Source organism: Lutjanus erythropterus, chromosome 2 (assembly GCF_056507025.1).
Source record: "Lutjanus erythropterus isolate fLutEry1 chromosome 2, fLutEry1.hap2, whole genome shotgun sequence".
NCBI lineage: Eukaryota > Metazoa > Chordata > Actinopteri > Lutjaniformes > Lutjanidae > Lutjanus > Lutjanus erythropterus.
In genome coordinates, this window is record NC_139318.1 from 27,897,915 (window position 1) to 27,910,858 (window position 12,944).

General features: G+C 35.6%; 2 protein-coding genes across 2 annotated transcripts in view; both read right to left on the minus strand.

Annotated features, from left to right (window-relative positions):
• LOC146331815 (ADP-ribosylation factor-like protein 8B-A) overlaps positions 1-12,944 on the minus strand; it is a 189,064-nt gene that overhangs the window by 24,406 nt on the left and 151,714 nt on the right. The gene's annotated exons all lie outside the window — the stretch shown is intronic.
• Positions 5,045-11,237, minus strand: LOC146331817 (tumor necrosis factor receptor superfamily member 4). Its single transcript, XM_084743226.1, has 8 exons — positions 11,122-11,237; positions 9,340-9,552; positions 9,112-9,228; positions 8,807-8,941; positions 8,642-8,708; positions 7,746-8,017; positions 7,553-7,657; positions 5,045-6,511 (listed from the first exon to the last, which is right to left on the minus strand). The coding sequence occupies exons 2-8, from the start codon at positions 9,416-9,418 to the stop codon at positions 6,429-6,431; spliced, it is 858 nt and encodes a 285-aa protein (XP_084599352.1). The 5' UTR covers positions 9,419-9,552; positions 11,122-11,237; the 3' UTR covers positions 5,045-6,428.

Consider the following 12,944-nt stretch of genomic DNA (forward strand, 5'->3'; position numbering starts at 1 on the left):
CCAGTTGGTCTGTGTAGCTAACATTAGTGGTTAGTCTGTGTAGCTAACATTAGTGGTTGGTCTGTGTAGCTAACATTGCCAGTCGGTCTGTGTAGCTAACATTAGTGGTTGGTCTGTGTAGCTAACATTGCCAGTCGGTCTGTGTAGCTAACATTAGTGGTTGGTCTGTGTAGCTAACATTGCCAGTCGGTCTGTGTAGCTAACATTAGTGGTTGGTCTGTGTAGCTAATGTTAGGAGTCGGTCTGTGTAGCGAACATGGTTGGTTTTTCCTGTAAATGTTTCTTGAAATTAATGTCGAGACAAGATGATGGTGAAAGCGCCACCTAGTGAAAGCATTTTTTTCATGAGATAATGAATTAGCAGCTGTCAGCTGATTTAATGCCAGAGTGGTGTTGAGACTTGTGAACTGTAATGTGTGTGCACTGCACATGAGAGTATATCATTCTTAATTTAAAATGTATTTTAAAATTGTAATCCTGCTAATAATCCCAATTTTTACAAAAGGTAACTGTAATCTGAGTACATCTTATTTTTCTGTCACTGTAATGGAATACACCTTTTCTTGTATCCTAAATATGTAATGTAAGTGCAGCGTCATGTAATCCGTTACTCCCAAAGCCCACTTACATCCTTGATATTTCTGCACTTGTGTTGCAGCTGGTTGTGATTTGTAACATTAGACATTATCAGGTATGATCCTCATTTCCAGCCAAAAAAGTTAATTAGTCTATCACATAATTTGAGACCAATGACTAGTGAACAACAATAATCAGTATGCGGTGACATGATGAACATGGCATTAAGAAGCCAATAAACACAAGCAATTGCAATGTTATGAATATGACTCAAGTTGGTTCCTGGAAACTCCATAGCGTGCATGATGAGGACATTTAAAAAGCAAAAGCAATTATATGATTTAGTCTCAAACAACCCCCTACAGTAAACTCGCTCTCTGTACCACCCGCTAGTCCACTGAACCACACTGAATGGAGTTTCCCCCTGACTTTTCAGCAGCACCCTAAAAAACCACAGGGTCAACATCACTAGTGTGAGTAAGGGTTAGAATAATAAAGGATGAGCTCTAGTCAAATTTTTTAAATGTCAGATGCTCTGAATATTTCAGTATTTCTGAGTATTTAAGTATGTTAACCCTGGACCCAGTGTTTTTTTTTTAAGTGTGAAGTTTTAGTCTGGGCTTACTGAAAGCCTTAGTTACTGTAATGTAACCTAACAAGTGTGAAATGTGGGCTTGCACTTGTTTTTTGTTGGTTTGCAGTACATTGTGTGGTATTAACCACTCTTATTTACTGTAAGTAGAAATGTAAGTTTGCACGAAGATTATATCATATGATGCAGGGATTTATTTAGCATTATCTATTTACACATGAATATATTTATATTGGTATAAAGATGTCTAGATGCAAATTTACCAGTGGTCCAGTGTCTGGGGGTCAGTGGCGCACTGGGGGTGGACAAGAACTTACTAAACTGTTGTTTGTCCATGTTGTATGTCTTTTGTGATATATTTGAAAAAGAAAAGAAATGCATGATGATGCGTAAAGAATAACATGAATAGTATCTGACCTTACTGTGAGTGAAGTATGACTGGCTTTGTTGACATTTAGTGCAGGGCAGGAGTTTCCTAGCAAATGCAAAACACTGTTGACTTGTGCTGAAATGACTAATGAATGAAAGAGACAGAAACTGAAACAACAACAATTTTAAAAATAGATTTAATCATTATCAAACAAAACTACCAAACATTGGCTGGTTCCCAATTGTTGTTTGGAGAGATTTACCTTTAGATTTGTGTATATTTCTCACGTTTCACCCTGATGGTCTAAATAACTCGGCTTACCAGGCCATGGTTGGTTAATCTGGTTATCTGTCCAGTGAAGTCCAGTGAGTATTTTTAAATGTGCATTGTCTTCTTTTGTATGTGGCCTTCTTTTATTTTATAATTTACAAAAAATAATAAATCATAGGAATAAAAGTATTTTTCATGATGGAGTGCGGAGGATAAATTTAGTAGTCTCACTGGAGTCTCATAGTTTGTGAGCATGTGTACACACATGCATATTAATGAGCACAGGTGCTTTGTCACAGTACTGAATCTCTTTAGCTAACATTGACTGGACACTGGCAGTCAACAGTGGTTATATTTTATTTTTTTTAATCAAAATTACTGCTAGTGACAATTCAGCAAACCCTTGATTTTATGACTCACATTATAATTAATCATAAAATAATCAACAGACAAATGTATAATAAAATGCTAAGTCAAGCCTGCAGCTCTGATTATGTGTCCACACATGACTCATTCCGACAGCCTGCGTACGTCAGTGATTTATGTAGATTCAAGACTTGCGGTCCTGTACATTTTTAAGCCTGAAGATTGCGGTCACACTCATTCGCATTGCACTTGATTCTGTAGAAGTACGTGAGTGGCCACCTTGGATTAAAGCAGAACACACAGTGACACGAAATTCATGTGTTTCGGTAAAAGTATGAGTTGCATCAGCCAGCTGAATTCACACCTTTAAAACCTCATCTCATGTGACTGTACCACCAAGATTATCAAAGACGTTTACTTCACCTTCTGTCATTCACTCTCACGCACAACACGTGGTCTCATGCTTGAAGCCTCCCTCAGAATGTGACGCAACCATAGACATATGTGTAAGTAGGTCTCAACAGTAGTGAGTATGAGTCGTCATTGTGTAGCCACAAAGCGTGATACAGACACTGTAGAATTACCTTTTATAACTCCACCATACGGCAAGAACCACCCACTCGTTACTGTGGCCGTTGTGGTGAGGATGGGTTAATGACACGTTCTGTCACTTGATGTCGCTGATCCTTCAAGCTAACTTAAAGGTTACATTATGACATTTGAAGGCACTGAAAACAGAAATACAGAAGGCATTGCCCCATTCTTCATGGAAAATACAGTGCTGATAAAAAGTGCTCACTGCTCCGAAGTTCTGATGTTTTGATGTGTTAAAGGGGAACTCCGCTGATTTTATACACATGGTTTGTTTACAGGTCTTGGGCAGTATTACTGTGACAAAAAGTTGTAAAAAGCGATTTGTTGCACCAGAGGGAGCTGCGAGAAATTACCTTAAGTGATTTCACAACTATTATAGGTTCTTGGCAGTACTTTTTGTTATTCAATGAGTACACTGTAAAAAAATAGTCTATTTGTTTTCACTTAGAAAAGTTAGTGTCCGTGTCCCGTTAACTGAATTTGAAAAGACAAGTTGATTTAATTTTGCAATAATTCTAAATAAATAAACTTTTCTAGTCAAATAAATTTTATATTAATTCAGCTGTACTTGAGAAAACATGTTCAGCTAGAAAAGTGCACTCAGTAGAGTCCAGATCCCCACCAGGCAACGGATGGTGAAGCACCTGTACCGCAACTGCAAAGTGCAACCAGTGAAACTTTGCGCTGACCTTGGCTGAAACAAGATTTCAAACTGAAGCAGTTGCTGTTCACTTGAAGAGTGAGTCAGCTGTCAATGGCTGTATAAAACAAAGCAGTCAAAACTTTGTAGTACTCTTATGTTATGTCTCCACCAACAAGTCAAGTTAGAGTTTACTGTCTAGACTGATATAATGTATATAGTGAAAACTTAAAGAAATTTAATATGGAACTTTCCACTATATTTACCTGTAACCTTGAAAGATTTTTATAGTGTCCTGAAAATAAATGCTAGACATTTTAAGTTTAATTAACTTTAATACATAAAACTTGTATATTTATAGAAACTTCATGAGAAAAGATTAGTTGATTCCACTGAATTCCTGTATGATTTTTTTACAGTGTAAAGTTTCTATGTTTTCAAGGCAGACATTTTGGGTTTGGTTCACGTGTCACATGTTTCTTTGAAACACACCAACTTCCTTTATCACTGACATTTCCTGAAAGCTTCTGCAGCAGCTGTTTCCAGTGTATGTGCATGCACACTGTAACAAATGCTCATACTCAGACAGTATAGTTAAGTAAAAACTTTATTTACATGCTCTCAGGCCAAAACAGTGCACTGTGCACAGTGCAAAACAAAGAACAAATATCACAGACAATATATTTGAAAAAAAAAAAAAGCTTCACAATAAGAGCCAAATAACAATGTTGATGTTGTTGTATGTTGATTAAACAGTTGTACTGTGCATAAGTACAATTTTGAAGAACACAATTTGAGTACTACCAGTACTTTATACTTTTACTCCACTGCAGATATACTGTAGTTACTGATACTCAGATAAATATATAAAATATATGATTAAAATATATAAAATACAATACACTGTGATTAAATAAGTGGTTTCCAAACTTTTTGTCCTCATTTAAAAGTATAAAGAGTTCTAACAATAGAGCTCACCCCCGCACTGCCCCCACCATCTCCAGCCCTCTCAGATTTTTTTCACATAACTGTCGAAATTATCCTATATTACACAGACAAGAAAAGTCCATAGGAAAAGAAACTTTTTCCCTCCCTTATTTCCTACCCCCTAATCACCTCACAACCCCCAGATTGAATTTAACCCCCAGGTTAGGAACCACTGGACTAAACCAGCTAGCTGCATATAAAGCCGTTACATACTGCTTACACATAACAAGTATAATATATGAGAATATATTATCCATTTTTCTGCAGGATGAGTGCATACTTCTACTTTTTACAGTAGTTTGAGTTACATATAATGGGCTGTAACAAGGGCCTCCTAGTTACTAGTTATGAAGCACACACATACACACAATTAGACCTACATACAGTATACTTTACCAACCATGTGTTGGATGTTACAGTCAAATGAGTTATTATATACTATATATACTATATACTTCAGTCAGTTTTGATATATTTTGCAACTAAATTAGCCACCTTATATCCTATCGTCTTGTCACATGATCAAATAGTAATTTCTCATTAGACAACATCAACAGTCATATTTCCCAGCAATTAACACTGCATATCTGACAAAAATAACAAATTGTTTTTGTCGTTGCTATAGCTTGTTACTGACTGTTTTACCAAAAAAAAAAAAAAGAAAACTATATCATGGATGTGTTTGCCTATTTGAGGGCAAATACAATAAATGGCACAATTTTCAATTTAATATGAGTTCTTCTTTGAACACTGGCATATTTCCAAAGCATCAGTCTGAGTCACTCCTAAGTCTGTGTTCGCCATAGAGAGTCTGCTCTCTCTATGGGCCCCTGGGGCCCCAGTCTAACTGCACTGCCTACACAGACTGAGTTACAACAGAGTATTTTTACATTGTTGTACATGTTTAGTCAAATAAAGTATCTGAGTATTTTGTCTACCGCTGTTTTTAGCTAAGGAATGTCATTTCTTTTCCTTAGGGTATTCCTACCGAGGGCACTTTCAAAGTAATATCAAAGAGCTGTAACGAAATTGCAGCTTTTTCCAAGTATATCGTACTGTTCACATGGAGGCAGACAGGTACACGCTGAGCTACCTGTGTTTTCTTGTGAATGAGGTTTCTTAGCAAAACTTAAATGAATAAAAATAATGAGTCATGTTTTCATAACTCCTCTGAATGTATTGATCTGGGAAAAGTCTCCAATGTGGTATAAACAACATGAAAGCCCTCACTTTACAACATCAGTCTTTCCACTGGCTGACTTGAAAACATGAGAGGGAGTACCTCTCAGAAGGAAAAAGAGATATATTTAAGTCTGTGAGGGGATCTCCCCCAACCCTGCACGATGCCACTGAAAGCATGTTTTTACTGTTCTCAGCTAAACAACAGACCTGCTGCCAGTGGAACAAACAAAACATGAAAAAAATAAGACAGAAACACCACATGGCAAAATTACTTTTTTTCTAAGGCTCACTCTCTTGATAATTACCTTTAGTACTATATTGGTCATACTATATAGTGCCTCATTAAACCATATCACATTATATAACATCATAAGGTTAAAAAGAAGCAGCAAAAACACATATATATGTGCATTTTAGCAGAAGTAAGAACACCTGTTTGAAAATATTATGAGGCATTTAGTGGCATGATTCCTCAGATCATTGTACAAAACTTTGTGTATCCAAATTTATAATAAATATTAAGGTCACACACAAAGTGAAAAATGTAGTAAATACTGTGTTTTACTACTTGACTTGAAATTGATTCACAGTTAAATGGCTAAAAGTGAGGTATGATACAAATAAATCTTTCTATAATTAACCCAATATTCTATTACAACAGAACAAACAAAAGTCAAATATTGACCAGATTACACCTGCTATAATACAGATAGTTTTTCTGATGTATTTTATGATGTAAAACCAACAATATAAGGAAAATATAAGTGATTAGTCTAAAATTATTCATATGATGATTACCTAATCTTAAAATTCATGGCACACGTTGACACATGAAACTGGGAAATTTCACCTCAGGGCTCCGGATTTAGTTTGAGAGACAACTGACTGTCATTGCCGCTTTCCTCAATTGGCCTTCGGCACGGTGACTCACTTTCTGAAAACAAACATTAAAGCTCAATTAAGTAAAATGTAATATTTACAGTACTCTATATATCACAAATTAATATCCATATTCCTCGATTTATCACCATTTTAAAAGATAATGGGCACATTTGGCACAGAACTGAGAGGAAAGGAGCACAGGAGGGCAAGTTCATGTGAAGTATTCAAAAAAAAAAACCAAATATTTTTCCAACAACAACAAAAAATATCATATAAAACAAAAATATATTATCCTTTGGTATGTGCAGGAGTATTAAGAGAGAGTATTAAGGAAAACATGAAAGATGGAAGTTTTTTGTAGATCTGAAGAATAAAGTCAGAATGGTAACTTGATTCTCAACATTTTGACTTTATTCTTCAAATCCGAAAAATACTTAAAGTCAGTCTTTATTCTCAACATTTCTACATTATTTTCTAAATGCAATTTTTTTTTTTTTTTAATCTTCCTTCTCTCATCTTTTTTTTTTTTACTTATGCCTGACCCTAATTCACTTCTGTAGCAATGAGTTTAATGTTCACTTAATTTAGGGGAAATACGTTTATTTGGGGTTTTTTTTGCCAAGACTTAAAGGAGAGGATCAGTACATCTTTCATGTCTGTACATGAAATACAAAGCTACAGCTAACAGGTGGTTAGCTTAGCTTAGCACAGAGACTTGAAACAGGGGGAAACAGCTGACCTGTCCAAAGACAACACAATGTGCCTCCCAGCACCTCTAAGCCTCACTAATTGATGTGATATATCTTGTTTATCTTGTTGTTGCTGGTGGTCTGCAACTTCAACTCCTATATTTAACCCTCCATGACAATGTAATGTGTGTTTTTTACACTTTGGGTTTTACGTGAATTAAACAACATACAACATGTGAATTAGTGAGTTTTAGAGGTGCAGATACAGTAGGCCGCTTCCAGTCTTTGTCCTAAGATTACCAGCTGCTGGCTGTAGCTTCATATCTTAAGTAGTAAGCAATCTTCTCAAAGTCTCATACTATTCCTTTAAATGCAGTATCACTACTTTTAATTCTGTGACATACTTGCTATTACTGGTTGTTTGTCCGGGTAAGAAGTAGTGTGCAGCTTGCAGGTCACAGCAGTCAGCGCAAGCAGTCCGACAATCCCAAATACGAGGAGGATCATGCCTGAAAAAGACAAACAAACTACAAGTCGTTTAATTTGCCTATTTAACATGAGGTTGTGTCATAAAAAAGATGCCAGCAAAGGTTTTACCAGTGTGGTTGCCTGTGTTTGAAGGAGAGGAAGGCTCCAGTTTGTTCATTGGTGTGTTGGCGTGTCCTGGAGCAGATGTGGTGGTCGTGGTAGTGTACGTCTTCGGAGTTTGGGTCCCCTCACGTAGACGTGGGGATGTCAAGAGTGTAGTTAGAGAAACTATTTTGTTTGATGTGGTGGTTATAGTGGTACTATTGTTACCCTGCGCCTCCTCGTTGCATATGACGTCTGAGGTAGGGGTTCCATTCTTTTTCACTCCGGCTGTTTTACAGCTAGAATGAAGGATAAAAGATAGAGCTGTAAACAATAGATAACAACTAAAGACATTACTGAATTTAAATGTTTACATATAATCCATGTTTTTAAAAAAACAACTACACTGTCCCAAAAAAAAGAAAAGAAAAAGAAAAATGATTTGTTTTAACTTAAAAAAAAAGTTAGGGTCCGGGCTGCCTTAAATTTTTAAGTTGGCTGAATTCGAGAAGACAAGTGGAAGTGATTTAAAACAAATATTCGGTCACATTGACAAACATCACAAACAAATTTGATTTGTCCAAGCTGTTCATAAACACACCAGAAAGATAGTTTATCGTTTTGTTTAATTTCCCAGGACGTCAAAGACGTTTTGGGTTGGTAAAGCATCCAGAGTACATAATATAAATAATGAGAAAATACAGGCAGAGGGCAGCGTCTCTGCAGATATAGCCACCACCTCCTGTATCTACGCTTGTCTTTTTAAAGAAAATGTTGCATATTATGCCGATAATTTAATAAGTTGATTGAACTCTGTACAGTACATTCATTCGGTGCATCATTTCAAATAATAAGACTTCTACTTGTGTTTATAAGTTCTGACGTGTTCCTGTATTTTTTTACAGTGAATGCAGTTGACCTACTCTTTAAATCTTTTACAGGGCGAGTCAGGAGTTGAGCTGAAATATCCATGTTCACATTTTGAACATTCTGGCTTTCCGGTACCTGGTGGAAACAGAGTAAATCATTAAAAAGGCAATTTCCTCGACATATTAGCGCATACAGTGTTGTGTGATCCATCTCTGTACCTTCAAGTCTCTTTCCAAATCCAATGTTACACTGGCAAGTGGAAGAATCAGGCTCAAGGGGAGTAAATCCTTCACGACACTGACATTTTGCATCTCCAAATTTTGTGCAGGGCTCTACAGGAAAACTCCCAGATTCTACAACAACAGGAAAGAAATCTCTTTGTTAAAGGCAGATTGAGCGTTGAAAACCTACCACTTAATTGGATTCACTGGTAATTCTATAGCTTGAGTATGTGAAATAACAGATTTATTACATAATTGCTTCCAGAACTGTTTTTGTAAATTCGAAAAGCTTCAAAACTTACTTCCGTTACACCATGTGCATACATTGCAGATTCTGCCAGAATAATTCTCTTGAGGCTGGTTAGTTCCTTCAGGGCAGTCTTCGCAATGACTGGGATTATTTTGTGCTCTTCTTTGACCTTGATTGATTTGACAATGTCAAACAGAAATAATGCATTGTATATTAATATTTTCTATGCAGCATGAAGAATATAATTACAGCATTGTACAAAAGAAAAGTCATATATTACCTTTTGGGCATGTAGCATCCAAATGAACAACAAGTTCATAAAAAGATAAAGTGAATATAAGCAGTTTGAGGTGAACCATATTCGATACTTAGGTGCTGTCAAGTGCCGGTGAGAGCTTCCTCTAAAAACATACCACAGACAGTCAGACACCCCAGACTGTCACCTTTATAAATGACGTGAAAAATCCCACGCTTATTCGACCTTTTTCTTCCTCTGGAAACAGAAAAGTTTGATGTAATGATAAGAGAGAGTTAAAAATGTATAATGTATTCTAATGTCTGGATAAAATACTTTGTAATGAGATTTTAAAAGACATGAATACTGATTTTTAAATCAGTAAAATCTCTCTTTTTAGAAATTCTTCAATCTTGGTGCATAATTGTTGAAAAAAAATAAGCAACTGAACATTGAGTTGTTGGGTTTTTTTTTTTTGTTTGTTTGTTTCTTTCTTTTTGGTGTTGTTTGTTTTGTTTTTTGGGTTAAATTACTGGTGTTATGGTGAAGAACAAACTCTAACACTTAACTTATATAAGAACTGCAAAACAAACTGCACAACTTAGAAAGTAAAATCTGCTCCTAGCAGGCTATATTGTAGCTTTGAAATGGTTTGCAATTAGGATACTTATTAGGTTTTAAACATGTAATAAGTCATTAAATAATTAAAAACAAGTTGTAATCACTTTTGTAACTGTCCTTATTTGCCAGGTCATTAAGTAATTTTCATTTTAAAAATGTTTTTAAAAATTGCTTCATTTCTATAAAATGATTCAGTTTAATTTGAAATTAAAATACCTCTTTTATTTGACATACATGACATTTTAGTAACAAAATAATTTGCATTACAGCACTCAATACAGTTCATTTGATTGATTTAAAGTAAATAATCACATATATTTCATATTTATATATTAAGATGCACTTAATCTGTTATAGCAACAGACATAAAAACTGACGGAAGTTATAATCATTTTCCATCTGCCCAGTGACCTATTACATTATAAAAATGTTTAGGAAGCATAATATACAACTTGACAACAACTTTTGAACCATTTTACCATGTTTTTTAACCTTTATCTGGGCTTTAAAAAAAAAAAAAACGTTTTAGGACTACTAGGAAAACAGGTAAGAACTCTGTGGTTTAACTTTCGGAAACTCTGTAGCTTTACATGGTTCTGCTGGTAAGAACATGACCTGGTATCTTAACTTATGGACTTGAAGAGCAGATGGAAAAAACTGCAAAGTCTTGATTTATTTGCAAGATACAACCACACAAACGGATGTTCAAAACACGCCTCCACCCAAGTTTTATTTGGCTGCTGCTCAGTGAAATCCAAAAAAAAAAAAAAAACCCATAGAATATGTTCATTTTCAAGTGTCTGGTTGTAAATCCTTTATAGAATATTAACATAAACCAATGTAGGAAGCTGAAAGAATGAGCTCAAGATATGATGAATTTCTCAATGAACTAGATGTTTATCAGCAAGGAAGAATGTTGTTTCTCTCTTTCTGACATCACAGAAGATTTTAATCAGCCCACTATTTCTAACTGTAGGAGACTTTGTTTGTTTTAAGGTAAGTGTCACTACCAACAGTGTGCAGGAAAGAACGTTTGCTCCTGAGACAAAGCTTCGAAGGTAAACAAACAAGACAAGTTTTATAGCATGTCAGGAAAGTAAAACTTTAAATATTGCTCTTATAGTGTCACAACAAGCATATTTTCTTTGTTTGCTGTTTTGACAAACTTCCAATGTAGCAGAAATTCATATAAGATAGATCTCTTACCTTTTATCTGTGATTACTGTGATTATGGACAATTCCCCAGTGGTTGACTTGATGGCAGTTCTCCAGTGCTCCTATGTTTGAAAAAAGTGCCATTAAATGGCCCCATGTAAATAAACCAAGATAAAGTGCCCGCTAGGGTACCCTTCCACCTCAGAAAACATGATGTACACTAACGGATGCCCTTTAAATGGAGAAAAGGGGTGTCCTTCAAGTGAAAAAAGTGACGCAGCTTGTACTCTTTATCACACCTTCCACTGAGACAGCGTCAGTCCACCTCTTTGGACAACCCATCTAAAAGTACTAATGTCGTGGGATAATATGACAGTTACATCAAAGTAAAAATAATATTTTGACATTTACTCTCATTTACAATTCGGAAAATGCAGTCGTACAGTCATACTACGATGTTTCATTCATACAGAGTTCTCATTAAAGGTGCTGGCCGTCCACACAGATGTTTGCAATCAGTTTGTCGAATTAGAACTGACTGCAGACCCTATGACACTTCGAAGTTGGATGGACATATGGTGGGAAGTGTCACCAAGAATGACTGAAGAATGATAAATGTTTAAATGTCGTGCCCTAGCAGGTGTAATAAAGTAACGGCAGTGTCAATCACACAGTCTGTAAATGCCCCCACAACCTTTATAAGACGGCAGTATGTGCAATGAACGTCGTTTCTATGGACACAGACATGCGGTTGTGTATGATGAGCTTTTATCTTCTGCACTATTGTAACATTTTTTTTTTTTTTTACAGAAGTAACAACTTAAAGACCGCCTCGACGTAAAGACTATGTTTTTCTCATGTTTTTGTCCACTTGACAACTCTGACTTGTGTCTGTTTGTCACTAGAGTGTCAAAGTTTGTCACTAGAGTGGTGTTTTCAATTCCTCTCCTGAAGGTGAAGATATCTGTGCGCTTCCCTAAAATCTGAGATTCACATGGCTCCCTGGCACGCTAGATTTGGTATGAAACAAATTCAAAAGCTACTTGCTGTCAAACATGCAAATGCAGGTAGACAAACCTAAAACCTCCAGCACAGAGTGGACTTGTCAGAGCAGAGAGCTAGAGTTTAACCTAAAGGCGTAGCATTAGCGATGCAAGTTGACAAGCTAACAAACAACATAAACAAATAAAAGATGCTAACTACCAGCAGCGGCCGGTGAATTTTCCTCCGGGGGGGACTATAGTGAAAAAAGCCTTAGGTGTATTTTAATATACAAAAATGGCCTTTATTTATATTTGCAGAACTAAATTAACATTTTTTTAGCCTAATGGGACTTGCTTAATTAAGGTAAATTAAGGTTCTTCAGTTAGTGCAAATCCTTTATAATACTTATATTTCATTTTACAATTTATGCTGAAAGACTAAAGCAAAAAGTACCTTAATAAGTATGAAAGAAATCTGATACTACAAACCTTCAGACAGTGTAAGAAAATTATGAACACATTAAAACCTGTTATTAGGTAACAAGATTTAAGAATAAATTAATTAATTAATTAAAATTTGCCATCTTGTGGCTTAAAAATTACTTTTTATACATGAATTTCTCAGTGATTTTGTAGTTAAATGTCTTTGACAGGTTTATATAAAGTACCTACTTTAAAGTGTTTCACCCATTTTTCTGCACAAAACAGCAACTATTTAAAAGTTTGTAAAAGACCAAGACCATACATTCAGCCTCTGTCATCTCCAGAGGGGGAATGTAACTAAGTACACTTAAGTCTGATTTCGAATTATTGTATTTTTACTCCCCTATTTGCCTGACAGATACAGGCAGTATTTTACTGCACAGTGGTTACTTTTACTTTTCATACTGA

Coding starts and splice junctions, on each gene's coding strand:
- LOC146331817 (XM_084743226.1), bottom strand. CDS start 9,418: ATGGTTCACCTCAAACTGCTTATATTCACTTTATCTTTTTATGAACTT. Junction 8,709..8,806: donor ATTTGGAAAGAGACTTGAAG/GTACAGAGATGG, acceptor CCGGAAAGCCAG/AATGTTCAAAATGTGAACAT. Junction 6,512..7,552: donor CAAACAACCAGTAATAGCAA/GTATGTCACAGA, acceptor GTTTGTTTTCAG/AAAGTGAGTCACCGTGCCGA.